General features: G+C 39.3%; 1 protein-coding gene across 4 annotated transcripts in view; it reads left to right on the plus strand.

Moving 5' to 3' along the window:
* Window positions 1–551: 551 nt before the first annotated feature.
* ncor1 (nuclear receptor corepressor 1) overlaps window positions 552–17,819 on the plus strand; it is a 66,311-nt gene continuing 49,043 nt past the window's right edge. For all 4 annotated transcript variants that reach the window (XM_083927647.1, XM_083927649.1, XM_083927650.1 and 1 more), the window contains exons 1-7: window positions 552–673; window positions 6,781–6,963; window positions 10,679–10,773; window positions 10,950–11,157; window positions 12,900–13,082; window positions 15,402–15,515; window positions 17,667–17,723. In XM_083927647.1, coding sequence (XP_083783773.1) covers window positions 6,853–6,963; window positions 10,679–10,773; window positions 10,950–11,157; window positions 12,900–13,082; window positions 15,402–15,515; window positions 17,667–17,723 — 768 coding nt within the window. In that variant the 5' untranslated portion in view covers window positions 552–673; window positions 6,781–6,852. The remainder of the gene's footprint in view (window positions 674–6,780; window positions 6,964–10,678; window positions 10,774–10,949; window positions 11,158–12,899; window positions 13,083–15,401; window positions 15,516–17,666; window positions 17,724–17,819) is intronic.

Genomic DNA, 17,819 nt, shown 5'->3' on the forward strand with positions numbered 1-17,819 from the left:
TAAAGCAGTCTGTTTGATTTATGATCTGGTATATTTAACGTTACCTCGTGTTTGAAGAATTGCAATAAGTATTATAAGAAAGTAAAAAAAAGCAACATTTGTCTACTTTAAGCCCCACAATAGTGTGTTTCACTCACTTGGAGTCACTAAATTAGAAAAAAATACCCAAATGAATAAATGAATACGATACAGAATATTTTTCAGCACATTTGAATAAAGATGACATAGACAAATGTAAAAGTAAATCACACAAATTAAGCGAAAGGTGTTTTTCTGAAAAGTGAAAATTACAAACACCAGGAACGTTACTGAGTTTGAGGGAAAGCTTTAACTGTCACACTGCATTATCCTCGCAGGTGTATACAAATAAAAAAATAAAAAAATATCAAGTATTCATTCAAATAGTGACATAACAGTCCACTCACTTCCCAAATTTAAATAAGATAGTTTTATTGTACATACACATTGTCGAGGAATGCCAGCACCCCATGGAGTCAACTGAGTAGGGACACGTTATTTTCCGCTGTCAGGACATCGACCGACAAATGCGGCGCAGCCTTCAGTCTGCCCAGTCGTCCACAGCTCATAACCCGCGGATTTACAGTCAACAATTGACACATAGTTCTGCCCAGGGATACCATTCTCCCCCATCGGTATATTTTCTAAATATGAGGTGAGTACAAATTGCTAATACGCAGCAAAGCAACACGTGTAATTAGCACGCAATTTAAGTCCCCGGTCTACGATGAAAATCTGCCTTGCAAGATGGCGACGTGGTTGAGAATTCAAAGGTGAAATACAGGCTAAGTTAGCTAGCTAGCGACAACAACAACAACATCTTAAACGTTGTGTTACTACACTGAAGTGCTAAAGTAGCATGTGCTCTTAAGCTGACGTTTATTATTGTGCTTGTTTTGTGAGGGGGATATGCGGTAAAGCTCTCAGTTTGGGAAATAGACACATCCCCCAAGCTTCAATTCCAACTGCGTTTATATGACAGTGGGCTGTAAAAAGACAACAATAACAACAACAACACAGAGCAGCAGTATTTCTCACTGCTAGGCCGTGTATGAGGACACGAAGTTCACCATGGCTGCTGGGTTTGCATGGAAAACATTGCGAATGCTTTCTAAAATTAACTTCACAAAGAACTCCATCGTGAAACAACTAAAGCTAACCCTCAGTATGTTTATTAGCCTCACTTCGCATGTCTTAACTCTCCTAATGCCTTGAAAAACACGTCGAAAAAAGCATTTAAAAACGGGTTAAATTGAAATGATAGAAGAAGGGGAACACCAAGGAGCAAATGTACTGCAGCCTCAATTTATTTTATGTACTTACATGCTCCATGCCAAAACTGATGAGACAGGGATACATCAGTTGTATTTTGAAAAGGTCCAAGAAATGATTCCTATCATAGATTTCTGCAGAAAGTTATACAAAAGCAGTGATAAAACTGAGAAACAGGTTATTGATAGTCAGGCCACTCACCAGGACTGCAGCTGCTGATTCTGGTGATAAGCATATTAATATCATCCTGCTTAATCATTAGCTTTGTTAATGAAAAGGATTCATGGATTTGATGTATTGGTAAACAGGGAGGATGCTGTGACACAAGTGGGAGCACAGAGGAACAAGCCCTCCCTAGCAGCATCCGTGCACCAATTTGTTTTGTATATTAAATCAAATCAGGCTAGATGAAATTATATAAGAGTAAATCAAGTTCCGGAAAACAGTAGAGCAGTAAATGTAAACAAAAACAGCTAGTTGGCAAGGATACTGTTTTGCTGCTGGGTGCTCTTTGAGAGTTTTTCTCAAAGACTTTTGAGTTTTTCTTTTGTTGTTTCAATACGTCTTCCTCTCAAATTTGATCATTTGCCTTGAGATGATTTACTCTCCCTTAGTTTGTCTCAAAGCCAAAAAGGGCTGCTGAAAATGAGACTTGGCTTCATACATTTAAGAACTAATTCATAGCCTGTCTGGTGTTGGCATTGTGTAAAAACATGGAACACAACAACCTTTGTTACTGCTTTTATGGTTTACAAAGGCATACCAAAAAGTTATGTTTATATATATATATATATATATATATATATATATATATATATATATATATATATATATATATATATATATATATGTATGTTTATATAAAAACAGCACTCTTTAGTTAGTTTTACGATCAGCAACTGAAAACAACAAGACCCTGGGGATATTTTTAGTATCATTTTTGAAATTGTGAAAGTGTATCTGGCATTAAAAGACCCACCAAACTATGTGGCCTGCGGATTGAAATAAAATAACAGCGTCCCACCCTGGTTATGGTGGCAATGGTTGTAGCTTTTCCATCCCTGAAGTTAGCATCATAATGTCTTGGCATGGTGGCCATGCAGTAAATCTTGCAGAGCTATAATAAAATTGCTAGAGCCAGCAGAACACAGATTCATGTGTTGGATCCTTGTGAAGATGGACAAAAAGGGCAACAAAAAAAATCAAGTGATGAAACAGTTTCTGTGTGTCTGCGTGTGTTTGGTAGCATGTTTTTGTTGCCTGTAAATGATCCAACCAAATACAAAAAGTATTTGTTTTTTCAGTTGAAAAATACTGACAATCTTTGCTGGCTCTGTCCTCTTCTCTGTAGATTGCTTAACTGATCCAGGCCAACATGACTTTGCACAGCTAAAACAAACGTGATCATTTCCATCCAACTAACATGTTTGTTTAAATTCAAATCAAGGATTGATTTATTAATCTTAGAAGAAACTTGGCTACTTAAAACCTGAGGAATCTAAAAAATATTTTAACTGTGAAATGACACACTATGACAATCCCTTTTAATAAACAACATATTCTACAAAAGATGAAATTGCAAGGTCAATTGATAATAATATAGTATATCTAAGTAAGTATATCTGACACAACAAATTTGCTATTATGTATAAATTGTGTTACCGGAAACTACCTTAATATTTGAGCAATTGGTGTACATATCTTTAGATTACATTTGGATTGGTTGTTTTATTTTTATTTTCAAGTCACACAGGGATTTTGTTAATAATGGTAAATGGACTGCATTTATAGCGCGTCTTTCTACTAGGGGTGTTGATTCTTTGGACGACAATATGATATTTGCTGATATCACAAAGTCTGTCATGATGCGATTTAGGACGCACTCACACTGTCCTTCTGCACTGGGCCAAAACCGTTTTTTCAGCTAAAGCCTAGTGCGTTTGAGCAGTGTGAGTGCACCTGCTCCGCGCATAACTGCGGACAGCGGTACGTCCACGTCCTCGCCTGAGAGAGGTGGGCTTTTGTAGAGCCCGTTTGCACATGCACGAGCATGCGCACGTGTACGAGCACGAGGCCTACGGTGGTTCTGACGTCCTTTATGTTCGCCTGTTCGGACATAGAAAATGGAAGACCATGCGCGGACATTTAACAGCAACAACAATGGCGGCGAAAGGTTCACGTTGGTGTGATGCAGAGGTGGAGTGTTTACTGCAGATTTGTTTGGATGAAAATATTAAAAAACAGTCGGACTTTGTAAACAAAGCTACGCATCGCGATGACGTCAATCAATGCGTGTGACGTGTTACGGCGTGATGACGTATGGACAGCAAGAAGCATTTGCGCGAGGCCCAGGTAGTGTGAGTACAAACGGGCCTTGGGCGCGGGGGAAGAGGGAGGGCGGACAAGTACCCTAAAGCACGGGGCACGGTGCGGAAGGACAGTGTGAGTGCGCCCTCAGTTCGGGCTTGCAGTTGATACGAGACTATATTTAACATTATCAGTGAGATGGGTTTATATCAAGTCAAAAGGCAACTAAAATATGAATTTGATAAAAAAAATAAACAGATCTATTATTTGCTGTAAAGTGCCACATTTCTCATATGCAAATGTTTTTTTTATCAGTTACCTTGATGACCTTTCAAATAGTGCCATGGGAATTTAGAAATAAAGGTTTATCTTAAAGATGATATGTATCGATGTTTTCACTTTGCATTGATAAAATGGGATGTTTAATTTACTCGAGGGCTGGGTGATCTGGCCAAAATCATTCTTTAGGTAATCTCATATCTTGATAACGATATATATCAAAATATAGCAAGTTTTCTCAGAATCCTAATCTCAATGAGACTGCCTGATATAAATAAATAGATAAAATCATTCATAAAAAGTCTATATGAAATGTGTGAATTAAATACTTTCAATTATAATACTTGTAATATTGGAATTCTCTCATTATATCAAGAACTTTAGACCAAAATTAACATATTCAGTTTCAAGGGAAATTAATGTTTACATGCATGAACACAAATAGTGTGATGTAAAAATGCTAAATTATTATATTGAATTATTGTCCAGCCGTCATTGGATCATTGCACCCCTACGTTTTACCTTGCTGGACATTGGACTTTGCAGTTTGCCTCCTCACTCATTCACATACATTCATACACCAGCAGTGGCGGAGCGGCTATGCAAGGTGCTGGCCTGCTCATCAGGAGCAACTTGGGTTCATTGTCTTACTCAAGGACAAATCAAACAAGCCAACAGGTTGATTGAAGGACAACCCGCTTCACCTCCTGAGCCACAGCTGCCCCAAATTATGTAACTAAACCTGTGTCTTTCAAATACCAATGGTTAGTGATTCTTCAACGGCCTACATTTTCCCTTTTGAAAAGCATAATCTTTTTTCACAAGAAAGACATTCATTTGAAAGTTTTTTGTATACATTGTCATCAACAATACCCACTTGTAGCAGACGGCCTTCGCATTATTAAGGCATTTCAGGGTAACACAAATTAACCAGTTAAGGTTGGGGAAGATCTGAAAGTTTGATAGACGAAGGGAATCTGGTCTTAATAATGTTACAACAGATCCACTCCACATGTTTTTTAACAGCTTTAAAGAACATAATAGTCCAGGCTGATAAATTCAACAGCAAAGTCATGTTGATTCAGTTATTTGTTTTCGAAGAACAGCTCCTTGTTCCTTCCAACCATCGAAATATTGCTTTGTTTTTTTTGCAGACCTGCAGCTGCACAGCCCAATTTTCTTTTGCACAAGTGGTTCCAAAATCATCCTTCCACTTTTGGATTAAAAGCCTTGATTTAAACAATTATCCCTGTGAGATAAAGTAAGAGCTGAGAGCTAAGCTGGTTTCTTTTGTAATGATAGATCTAAAACAGACAGAATCAGAAAACAAAAGACAGACATTTTGAGTCAATCAGCATCTACATTGAAAAAAAAACATAATATTGACCGACCAATAGTATTTTGGATTTGATTCTAACCTTATTACTCACACTTGCAACAAGAGTTGATATCAGCAGGGCAGATCAGCCGTTCTTTTGGCCTATATTGGCCGGTATGGAAGCTGGAATATTCAAGAAGTGATACTGGACACTGGACAGCACTGATTTTCTTGGTAAAATAAGACAGTGTTCAGTGTTTAAACAAAGATACTATCATAAGATATTTGGTGCTCCCTCGTGTTGTGTCTAGTGTTTACGTAGTGCACACCCCATGCTCAATAGACCACATGATAACTCATCACTGGCTCTACACTCTTAGCGCTTTTCGACTGACAGGGAACGGTTCTTGAACTGGTTCCGTTCAGAGTTATATGAACCTTTGGTGCTATCTAGCGAACAAGCCCGCATTTCCATCAGTTTTGTGTGGAACCATTCAAATGACGGATGCGTCAGCAACTGAGGATGTTGCACCATGCACAACAGCAGCAAATGTAATATTTTGTGCAGTGAGCCTGATGGGTTGTGTGTGTTATTGGGGTGCATTGATGACCTTAATGTGCCAAAATGCAGCACCATTAATGCGGAGTGCTACTTATTATTAGGTTCCATGTAAAAGTTATTTTGAATGTTGGGTGATTTTCTCAACCAGTCACATTGTGTTGTTTACTTCGGAGGATTGCAACAACACAGTGGTCTGCTGTGTGCAGACGGAAAACTGTTTCCCTCCTTCATCCTCAACAAAAGCAGCGCAGGTAGCAATAGCTACACTACATAGTTAACTGTATACCAGAAGGAACTCAAATCCATTCAGAGCATTTCACTAAAAGGAAACTCGATAAAATATCTGAGAGTTGTTCAGCTTTTCCTCGTCAGAAAAAAACAGGAGGAGACACTTTTTATTTTGTCTCCTGGCCCGAGTCTCCAGAGTTAACCTCTGTCACTTCACTCCGCAGCAGAAACAACGCACGGGACTCCTCCTCGGGTCTTTATTTGTTCTCAAACTGAAAACTGGAGCTGCTGTACACTTGATATCTTCACACATATCTTGATAAACTTTATCTCTCCTCTGCTCTGATCACTCTCTCTCATCCATAACATTTTCATGTCATTTATTGGTCACACCCACAGAGAAGAAGGCTTTGTTGCTCTATCTTTGAATGATACTCCCACTGATGTTGAACCGGTTCACACTGAAAAAAGCTTTTTTCAGTTTCCAGTTCGGAACAAACTTTACAGGTTCTGAACCAGATTATTTTTGTTCAAAATGCTCCGGCCGGTTCAAACTTTAGTGCGCGAACCAGAACTATACCTGTTCCCTGTTAGTCAAAAAGCGCTACCAGGTCCCTCAAAAATGCAGTATTTTTTGACAAAACCATCCAGTTTTGTCCATCTGACATATGATTTAACCATAGTTGGACAATTCTTTTTCTTAAAAATGCTCATCATGCAAAACTATATTTAAGATGTCTTTATGTATTCATCTTAATGTCTAAAATGTGACTTATGCATTTCTGTCTTGGTGCAGGTGGTTTGTGACTCCAAACATGGTGTAGCTAAAACCTCTGAAGCAGCAGCAGCCCGCTAGCACTGAGCCAGGATGTCCAGTAGCTCGGGCTACCCTCCCAGCCAGGGGAGCTTCAGCAGCGAGCAGAGCCGGTACCCACCACATTCTGTCCAGTACACCTTCACTGGCGCGCGCCACCAACAGGTAAAACCTTCCTTCTGCGTTGATTATTTGAGACAACCATTGTCTTTTTCATAATTAATTCAATTTTATTTATAGTGCCAAATCCTAACAAAAGTTATCCCTACACACTTTACATATATAGTAGGTCTAGACCACACTCTATGACTTTATAATTAACAGAGACCAACAATTCCCCCCTGAGCAGCAACAAGTCAAACTCATCTCATCTCATCTTCATCTGCTTATCCGGGGTCGGGTAGCGGGGGCAGGAGCTTTAGTTTGTTCCTTTAACAAGTCGAACTCTCTTTAATAATAATAATAATAATAATAATATTTCTATACAGTATTAATCCAGCAATCTCGTGTACACAGTGGCTATGAAACCCTTCCTTTTAACAGACAGGAACGTCAGATAGACCCAGCTCGATTAAGGACGGCCATCTGTCTTGACCGGTTAATTAGGCCAGCACTCTCTCACTGGAGGCCTTTACATGTTGATTTTACTCTAATATAAGGCATGAGTGCAGGTTAACATATAAAGAATGTCAATGAGTAAAAATAATACTATATAGTATAAAACTTTTCCTAAAGTCACAAAGGGCTCTAAAGGGAAAGTATTGACAGTGTCCTCCTAAAAAAAGAGTGATTTCTTTCTGTTGATGAGTGCATAGCTTCTTTCAACATCGGGTTGTGTTGTTATTGTCGGCCTTCCGGTTTCTCTTTGTGAATGATGAATACCGCCTTCCACCTGCTGGTAACGAGGGTTATTTCCTCCCACTTGAGACGATGCAATAGTCAGCCTTTGTTGCCTCTAGTTCTTAAAAATTGGCTTGTGTCCCTGCTTTTTAGGTATCTAAACTATTTTAATGTTTTAATTTTTCAGCTTAAGTGGTACTATACAAGGAACACAGTTACTAAATACAATGACATGGTTACATTTGCAGTATGGCTACTTAGAGCCACCTTTTTATTTTTCAGATATAACAAAGAAAAAATACACAATTCACACATGAAATAGTCAAGTCTAGTTCCTGTCCATACAACAAACAAACCTCCCAGTTCCCCCACCCCAGGTACTGGACCCGAGCCGATTTTAATGCACCCAGCATATTCAAATATGAGTTTGCAGATTCATACATTTATAATTAATATATCTAGGTTAACAAAAGAAAAAGATGACTAGCCATAAATAATAATAATAATAATAATAATAATAATAATAATAATGATAATAATGATAATGACAATAATAACAATAATTAAAGAAAAAAACAAACATAAGATACGTAAACACATTGGGTTGCATGGAAATGTCAGCAGTTTGCCATGCCTTCTACAAAGGGAATAAATGGCTGCCAAATGAGATAAAATTTACTAGTGGACGCTTTTACAGTGTATCTAATTTTTCTAAATGAAAATGACCATCCATTGGCCAAATGTTGGGGGGAAAGCATCTTTCCATTTTAACAGGATAAGCCTCCTAGTCTCCAAGGAGCAGAAGGCCATCATGCTTAATGGTAAATGGACTTATATACGTACTTATATAGCGCCTTTCTAGTCTTCTGACTACTCAAGGCGCTTTCACAGTGTTTGTCACATTCACCCAGTCACACAGACATTCACAGTGATGGCAGTGGACATCTACATACCATCTAATCTAACCATTCAAACCACATTCACACACCCATGAGCCGCACGAGGAGCAATTCGGGGTTCAGTGTCTTGCCCGAGGACATTTCGACATGTGGACCGAGGGAGGTGGGGATTGAACCACCGATCTCTCAAATGTAGGATGACCCACTCTCCACTGAGCCACAGTCGCTTAGAAAAAGGGACATCCTCGGACCCACACCAAACAGTGAAATCAGAGGAGATGGGTGTGTGGCAGGAGCCTGCCTGCACAGATCACGCGTAGTAGAGCTACCTTTTTACTGTAGGTTTCTAACCACCCCTGGTTCAGTTCAAGGTGATACGTTGTAATTGTTGTGTAGGAACTCGATTTTCTAATAAGCGTTGGGTGCTTTGAGCTTGCTGGGTTAGGTTCACACTTACACAGAGCGTCACTGTTGAATGCTTACATGAAGAGCTTGTTGAAGTGAAGTGCAATAACAAACTAATATGTAAAAAAAAAGCTAACGGGACTACCCAGAGTTTATTTCCATGCTACGATTCGCTTCGTTACAATACAATATTACTTTATTGTCAGAGCAAAGTCTAAAATTTGTTTCTCATCGCAGCAGCTCCATTTACAGCATCACAGAGAATATATCTTTGACTTTGTCGAACAAAGCCCTTGGGCTGAACTCTAAATCGAATAGGTAACGTGTCTGCTGACCGGAGGTGACAGCTCCATCTAGGTCGCCTGGTTCTGTGTGGTTTCAGCCCAGGTTCTGGCTTTCACAAACCCATCTGCTGCAGCAACAGTGTTTCCAGTCTGCTAGTGACTAGTCTTGCTGTGGTGGCATTATTATTAATGTTAATATTTTGTAATGATTATGGTTTATTAATATTTCAATTCTAATAAGACTAATTCCATGTAAAGAAATTCATTAAACTATTAGTACAATTTCAAGGGTTTTCAAGTTTATAAAGTAAACTAAAACAAAGTTTGTCATCAAATTAAAATGTATTAAACGAAATGAAATGAACAATAAATCACAATAATCATGGTCTCAATACTGAACAAATATTGTATTTGTGATATTAAGTATAAAGATTGTATCGTATTTTATTGCAGCTCTCTTAGTTCCCAGTTACATGTTCATTTGACTGTTTTGAATATTGGATAATGTTTGTTGTGTTGCTGTGGATGGCATACTTAGAAGCTTACTTTCACAGAAAACTGTCAGCCGTACAGTTCTGGACATTTGGATTGTTTGCTTAAAATCTGGGACAAAGCTAGAGTTATGAAATGTTTCCTGTAACTGCATTTGCGGGTTCAGGTTTGTTTGGACACGCTGTGCTGATACCATGTATGTGTTCTTTACCCAATAGCTTTTTGATGAAGACTTTGGAGTATTAAAAAAGTTTTAATAAATTGTCTTAACATCAACACAATTAATTTTAGTTAGGATAGATAGATAGGAGCAGCCCTACTGGTTTCATTAATTTCATTGTGCTCTGCTTAATGAGATGTTTGTACGGGGGGTGAAGTCTCGCACCACTTCCGGGCCAGTCCTTGTTCCAGTGATAGATGTGCAAGCCTAACATAATATTAATGAGGAATAAGCATCATTAATTAGTTTTATAATATTTAGCAAATAGACCTCCAGATGCTGTCATTGTGTCTATTTACTTGAACTCAAAGCTGAAGTTGTTGAGTGGTAAAAATGCCAATACAGTTCATTAAAAACCTTTTTCTTTATAAGACTGAGTAGAGCTGAAAGCTTACAGGAAAGGAAGGGGGGGGGGGGGGTTCTCCGGCCGGAATTCAGCTGGGGACGTTGCTATTAAATGGTGAGTGCCTATAACCCCCAGGCCTCCAGGATGTCCCTCAGACAGCTTTTAATAGCACTCAAAGCCCAATACATAATCAGTGTTGTTACTTGAGAAAGTTGAGATAAGTAAGACTTGACGCCATAAATGATGCTTCAGGTCACAGTTGAGTGAGTGTAGATAGCTGTATTGATTGAAACTGAAGTGTATCTGTGGCATAAAATGGATGTGTTGCCCGGTGTTGACATGTATTGTACCTTAATCCGATTTCTTTATAAATTTGTTTGTGGTGTGCCTTCAGGATTTCACCGTCCCAGACTATCGGACTCACATGCAAGATCCACAGGGTCGGAGGAGACCATCTTTACTGTCTGAATTCCACCCTGGTACTGAAAGGTAAGGCCTTACCTTAAATTCTTTAATATTAGCGTTTGCATTGTAGAATACTTTATCCCTTTGCACTCACACAGCAATGCCATGGATGTCCACAGATTACAGTTTGGGAATCATCTAGTCAGCCAGATGTAGCTTCTGATGCGTCTGTAAATTTCTTGTTTGCTTCTGTTCCTCAGGCCTCCAGAGAGACGCCATGGTTACGAACAGCAGTTTCACTCCATGTCAGCCCAGTCTGAGCATGAAGCCTTGGAGGCTAAACGCCCTCGCATGGAGACTGTTGCTGAGGCCCACATCACCCGCACGCCTCCCAATGCTGGGGGTATTGTGCTTCCCATAACCCATACAGTACAAGACAGCCTAAGAGCCAGTGTGGAGGTCAAAAAGGTGGGCCCTGTTCATCTTCACCTATTTCGTTTCAGTTGCATTTTTGTTCTTAAAGAGACAAACCTGAGTTACTCACATCCGGGAGAACTTAATTTGTTTATTTCTTCATTTTCTGTAGTTGCGCACTAATGAAAGACACCGTGGTTTATAGCACCTTTGAACTTTGTGTTTGTGTATACCAAGGATCCAGCCCGCGAGGGAATATTTACTGGCCCTTTGAGTAGAAGCCTTTGTAAAAAAAAAAAGTAATTCATGGCCGTAGTGGCCGATGTTGACCGCTGTCCTCAGCGCGTCAAATACTGGTGCTCTGGGAGACTTGCCCCATGCTCTCCCTGTAGGTGCACAACCCCCATCACTCCATGCGCTCCTGTTACACTCTTCACCGTGGGTTTCTGAATCCTCTTGACAACAGTTTGCCAAGCTCTGCTCTGTTGTTGTTGTTCTTGCAATCGTTTCAGTCTGGTTCAATCCATGGTTATATCACCACCATAATGTTTCTTTCTACTCTGAAAAAAAGAGGTTGTCACAGAAAACCGGCAATTCACCAGCGAATGGACAGAGAAGTTTTTGTTTATAGCTGTCACGGTGAAGCCTGTGTTTACTCTGCAACCAGTGTATATCGGTGTGTAAGGAGGAGTATAACTTGATAAGGACTTTTAAGAAAAATCATGCTAACTTCAACACCACTTTCCCACTGAACTGTAAAAAATACTATTAATCAAGAAAGTTTAGTTTTAGAGTATTAAACTGGTAAAGTAACTAGTAACTAAAGAAATCCGATAAATGCAGTGCAGTAAAAACTAGAATATTTCCCACTGAATTGTAGTGGAGTAGAAGTGTAAAGTAGCATGTAAAGAAAATACTCAAGTAAAGGACAAGAGCAAGGTTGTTGCACTTTGAGTTGGTCTATTACTACTTCTTTTGACCAGTTGTTATGCTGTTGCACTTTGAGGCCTATTACTACTTTTTACATTGATAAAATAAAGAAAATATATGTCACTGTAGTGTTTTACGATATCCATTAATGTGGTGCCCATATTTTCCCGGCCACTCATTTTGGATCATTTTTGTCAACTGACCCCCATTCCAAATTAATTGAATAGCCCTGGTGTAGGACTATTCAAGATAGATACAGTCACTATCAAAAGGTAGGATCTTTTCAGACACCACCTCACTGGCTGCATGTTGAATTTTAAAATTTGCAGACTAGAATTCTTTTTTTTGGCATTGATATAGTGTTATTGATATCGGTATCGATTCTTGATCCATTCCCTTATTGATTCCTGATCGATATTCCTTGTGGAAAAAGTCAGCCTACAAAGGTTTAGTTGAACAATTTTACTTTTCATTTAGGTTTTCTTGGTCAAAGAAAGAATTTGCTAAGCCTGCCTGCTTGGATGTTATTATAACAGAATATTTTCCCTCTGTAATGAACCTGCTACTCAGTTAGGAAGCACACTAGTGCATTGAGTGTCAAATACATAGCATTCCTGGAATTTAAGCCCATGTTGATTAGAAAGATTTTTCTTCGTCCTTACCTTCTTGTTTCCAGCAGTGTATGAGTTTCGTTGATGTTACTGTTTTGCAACACGGGCATCAATAAAGGGAATTGATAATCTTAGTGGCATATGCTTCCAATTCCAATTTGTTACTGTACCTCGATTCCCATCCCTATTCAGGTTTGTACAGATCTTGACTTGTAGCTTTTTTGAAAACTCAATAAATTATTTTGTTTTTGGCAGGATACTCAGTTTACTGTGAAAGTGGAGTCACCGTCCTCAGTAGGACCGGCACTACACCTGGGTGATGAGCAGGACGCTTCTCCTTCCAAACTATCCAAGGAGGAGCTGATACAGAGTATGGACCGTGTGGACCGAGAGATTGCTAAAGTGGAGCAGCAGATTTTCAAGCTGAAGAAAAAGCAGGTTGGTTCCAGAGTAAAACTTTTTGTCTCTGAACATGCATCCAGTGCAATGGATTTTGTGTTCCAAAATTTGGCACAAGCAATGATTTCACGTTTCCATTAAGCAATAACCCATGAGAGACTGAACTACAATGGTAGTTGTAGAACAGCAGTGAGGAGTTGTTTACAGGGATCCAGACTAACCTTTTTCACTAGGAGCACTGTGGCCCCCAACTGAGTGCAACCAGACATTTTGGGGGCGCAACCAAAAATTTTAGGGGCACAACCAAAAGTTTTAGGGGCACAACCAAACATTTTAGGGGCACAGACTATACATCAATTATACATGCAGAAATTATAATTTTTCAAATTCAGTGGCACAAATTTTTATTGTGCTCTTTTGAAGATGCAACATAGAAGGTAAACTGGCAGCACCATCACTGTCATGACGGTAGCTACAATATATGTTTATATAAAAAAAAAAAATCATCCATTCAGAATAAGGGGTGTGAGGCGACGATACACGATATTATGTCCACGAGACGCGACAATATTTTAACACTTTTTTTAAATGTCAGTATTTTTCTTACAGTGGGGTTGCCGTCTAAAAGGGCCCCGCATGTCAACATACGGCACTGCTCCACAGAGAGCGAGATAAGAAGCGGTGTGACAACCGTCACTCGCTCATCTCACAGAACAGATGCGTTTCCATTTTATTAAGTTGATCGACTCACCCAAGTTTTCTCCCGCTGTACATGTGTTTTAAACATATGAACCGTATCTACACTGACTGATCAGATCAGTCTGTGTGTCACTTGCTGCCTCACTCGCTGCGCTGGGCGGAGAAATAAAGTCAATGAATCGGTTAAACACTGTTGCTTTATTCCCATAGAGTCGACATGAAAACTATTTTGGTTCAGTAAATTTCTGCTGTCACTCTGCTCGGAAGGTGCCGACAGACGGCAGAGACAGTCTGTCCCAGCGGCACTGTGATTATAACTTGTAGCCTGATGTTAATGAAGCTGCGGGGGCTCACATGTTTTGTGTTTGTGTCATGGTGGTAATGGCACTATCTTACAGTACTTACATATTGTTAGCCTCTTACGTATTAATATGGAGAGACATCTGGTTGCAGTCGCGCACACTCAAATGTTGGTCGCAAATTGCAACCATTTGCTCGCAGTCTGGAGCCCTGGTTTAGCAAAATTTCTTGTTTCTTTTCACAAAATTATTTGTAATTATAAACCACCAAGAAGAAGTTGTAAATGCCTTACAGTTGTTTTTATTTAGTGTAATAATTACATTTTGAAACAACAGTATTGACAGTGACGGCACCTCATATGGATTTTACTTACACTGCCATGAATCTGTTCTCTTTTTTATTTATTCTTTAAACTGTCTGTGTGAAAGGTACAGAGATGCATTAGGGGGACAGATCTGTTGCACCTCAGAGCTGGCAGCAGAGGTAGTCACAGAGCCGCAGAAGTGACGATCTGACGTCTGTGTGAATCGATCAACTGGCAGGGCAGAACGACACACAGTAGTGATGCGCAAGTCGACCCACAGACAGGTTAAAAAGCGTCAAAACAGCGTCCCCAGTAGCCTAAATCATTATTAACATACAAAACAATTATAGTCCACCTTCTCTTCCCCTCTTTTGTTTGTTTGAAAGCAAATTTTCCTTTTTTGTTTGTTTGAAAGCAATTCACCTGGGCTATAAGATACTTTTACATATTTAACAAGCTTGTTACCATCATCAATGTCTCGTTCCAATAAGGTAAAAACTGAATTCTAGAGCGACAGGCTTATTTTTTCTATCTAGTTTGTGGCTTGTTTTCTCCTGCTATCTTTTTTGGTGTTCTGTCTCATTAGATAGGAATGTAAGATGAGCTTTGCATGGAAAGAGTATCAGTTTTTCAGTACATTGTTTCCCAAGATTTTCAGGGATTTATTTGTTTATTTGAGGTATTTCAGGAACTCCTAATCTCTGTAACCTGGTAGTTTACATAACCTTTAACTTGTAAACATTGACCCACCAAACAATCACCAGTTCAGACCTGCAGTTCTGTAAAAAAAAATGTTATACTTGAACAAGCCTGTTGGGAGTAATCTGATAATGCCTGCATGGGCCTTGGGTATCAGAAGCTGAGATCAGAACAACACAGTGCAGATGCAGCTGTGCTTTCCACCATTTTCTCCTTCTGAAAACGAATCAGGATAAAAACCATACAAAATGTTTAATTAGGTCGTGAATAGAAGGAAGGAGGCTATCTTTTTTTCTCTGTGTATTTTGTGTTCTGTTCTATTGGTCAAAATGTTTTGTGTTGGTGTTGTCTCTTAGCAACAACTGGAGGAGGAAGCAGCAAAGCCAGTGGAGCCAGAAAAGCCAGTGACCCCTCCCCCAGTGGAGCACAAGCATCGCAGCATAGTCCAGATCATCTATGATGAGAACAGGGTTAGTCATCTGCTCACACACCAACAACACGCATTAGTTCTCCTCTGTCATTTTGTTTGTGTTCTAAACAATTGCAGCTATTATTTTATCTAACATCTCTGCATTCTCAAAGCTTGAAGAAGCTTCTTTTATTGTTCCACCAGCCAGGGTTAACCAGCTAAAATTGTGCGGAGCCACGCGAAGCTGAGAACACATGCATTTCCGCTGTGTCCTCACAGCAGGGGATAACCATGCCGATCATGGCCAACCGATGACAATCTCCTCCCCACAAACCAATCCACTTTTCCCTAAACTGATGGCTGAACATGTGTCTTTAAGTCTGTCTGTGATCAGCTCTAAATGCTCTTGTTGCTTCTAACTGAATCTCTGTGGTTTGTAGTTTAGTTTCACTCTTATGCCAAGTCTATACTGCCAGACTGTCATAGTACATAAACTGTACTGTTTAAACCACACAACTAGCTTTCTTGTAACTGGGACTCTTGGAGTCGTTGTGGTTTTCACACACTACATGACTGACCTCTGACACAGGGTCACACACTACAAGATGTTTCACCAGGAGGAATCCCTGATCTGATCTCTAGTCTCTACACTACGTTTTATCACGAAAACACATGTTAGAGGTGACACAGCACATGACATAATACCATGTGCAAGACAGGATTTATCTGTTCTAACAATCTGCTGGCTTTCATGTAGCCATGATTTTTAATATGTTTTTTTGCACACGTTCACAAGAGCCTGTTTCACTGCGTATGTACTATTTTCCTCTAGGTTCCTATTGTTACAGATGACCTCTCACCAGATTTTCCCTCAACCAGTGTTTTGCACTTTCATGGGTTGTAGCTCCCGGTGAGACTCCCCGACAGGTTCAGATATTTAGCCAGGAATATATCTGGGTTTCGTCTGCGATGACTCTAATCTGAGGCTTTTGTCTGGGAGCTCCAAAAAGTGTTGGCGAGTTGAAGATCAGGGCTAAAGTTGTGTACAGTGCACTAGTTGGTCCTTTTAAAGTATCAGCCTTATTTTACTGTGCAAGTGAAGTTAATGCAGATACAAACTGAACATTTTTTCTTGCTGCTGATTTACATTGAAGTTGTCCGCCGGCTAACCAGCAGGAGGCTTTTACTGTGGAGCAACTACAGGACATTAATTAGTAGAATTAACATCTCTACTTATAGTTTTATAGTTCTATTTTTCAATAAGAAAAGAGGTGTACATGACCAGATATGGCTAAATCTGCCTCCTGTCAACAACATATATTGGAATGTATTGTGGTTTATGCATTCTTGATGATTTGTAGTAGTGTTAAAGTTTACAAACTTGCACTACATTAAAAGATTGTTAGGTATTTCCTAATTTATTGTATAGCGCAGAGGCAGGCCTCGTTATCTCTATGCGGCTGAAAATGGGGGAATGAGTCAGTTTGTTTTTATGGAGGTCACTGTAGTTCATGTCTGTCAGCCAGTGTTGTGGTAGGAGAGCACTGAGACACGCCCTCCTTCTCAGTCAGTTATTAACCCTTTGGGCTTTCAAAGCTGCTGCAGCATTGCACACATTATTTAGTCTTGGAAGCCGTGCTTGTTTGTCTCAGACTGTAGACGTGGGCTTATGATGATCTTGAATAAGCTGTCTGTCCTCACTGATGCAGGGAAACTATTGTAGCCAACCTAATTAATTATGTTGCAGAGGGAACATTCTTTTCATTTTTTTTCTTGTATCATTTATTGCTAGCTGCTCACTTTTAGATGCAGAGGCAGACTTCATGAGGAAATGAATGCATCTAAAAATGATCAAATAAGGAAATATTTTTTTCTACTCAGGCCTTAAGGTTATTATCTAAGTTTATTTTGAGTTTATGGTTTTCCTGAATCTTTTCCGTTGTATGTTACAAATCACATCCTCGATCAGTAGCTTAACTGGAAAATATGAATTGCTATAATGGGTAATGTTTTAACAAATGCATGGACATGTTTAGCTACTTTATTAACTGAAGCTTCCATTTATGCTGTACCCACAACAACTCTTATAATTATTATATAACTATCAGTGTAACCCACATTTAATGTTGGTCTTCAGATGGGAAGTTTTTCCAGGTGAAATACTTTTTGTAGGCCTTGTAATTAGGATATGATCTCTTTTTCCTTTTTCTAGAAAAAAGCTGAAGAGGCCCATAAAATACTGGAAGGTCTTGGTCCTAAGGTTGAGCTGGTATGTTAATTAATGGTTAATGATATTTTCTGTTCTTGCATGAGCTATAAGGGCAGTCATGATTTTCTCAGTAGCATATTACTGCTTGACTAATGG

Source organism: Echiichthys vipera (genome assembly GCF_963691815.1).
Source record: "Echiichthys vipera genome assembly, chromosome: 14".
Lineage (NCBI taxonomy): Eukaryota > Metazoa > Chordata > Actinopteri > Perciformes > Trachinidae > Echiichthys > Echiichthys vipera.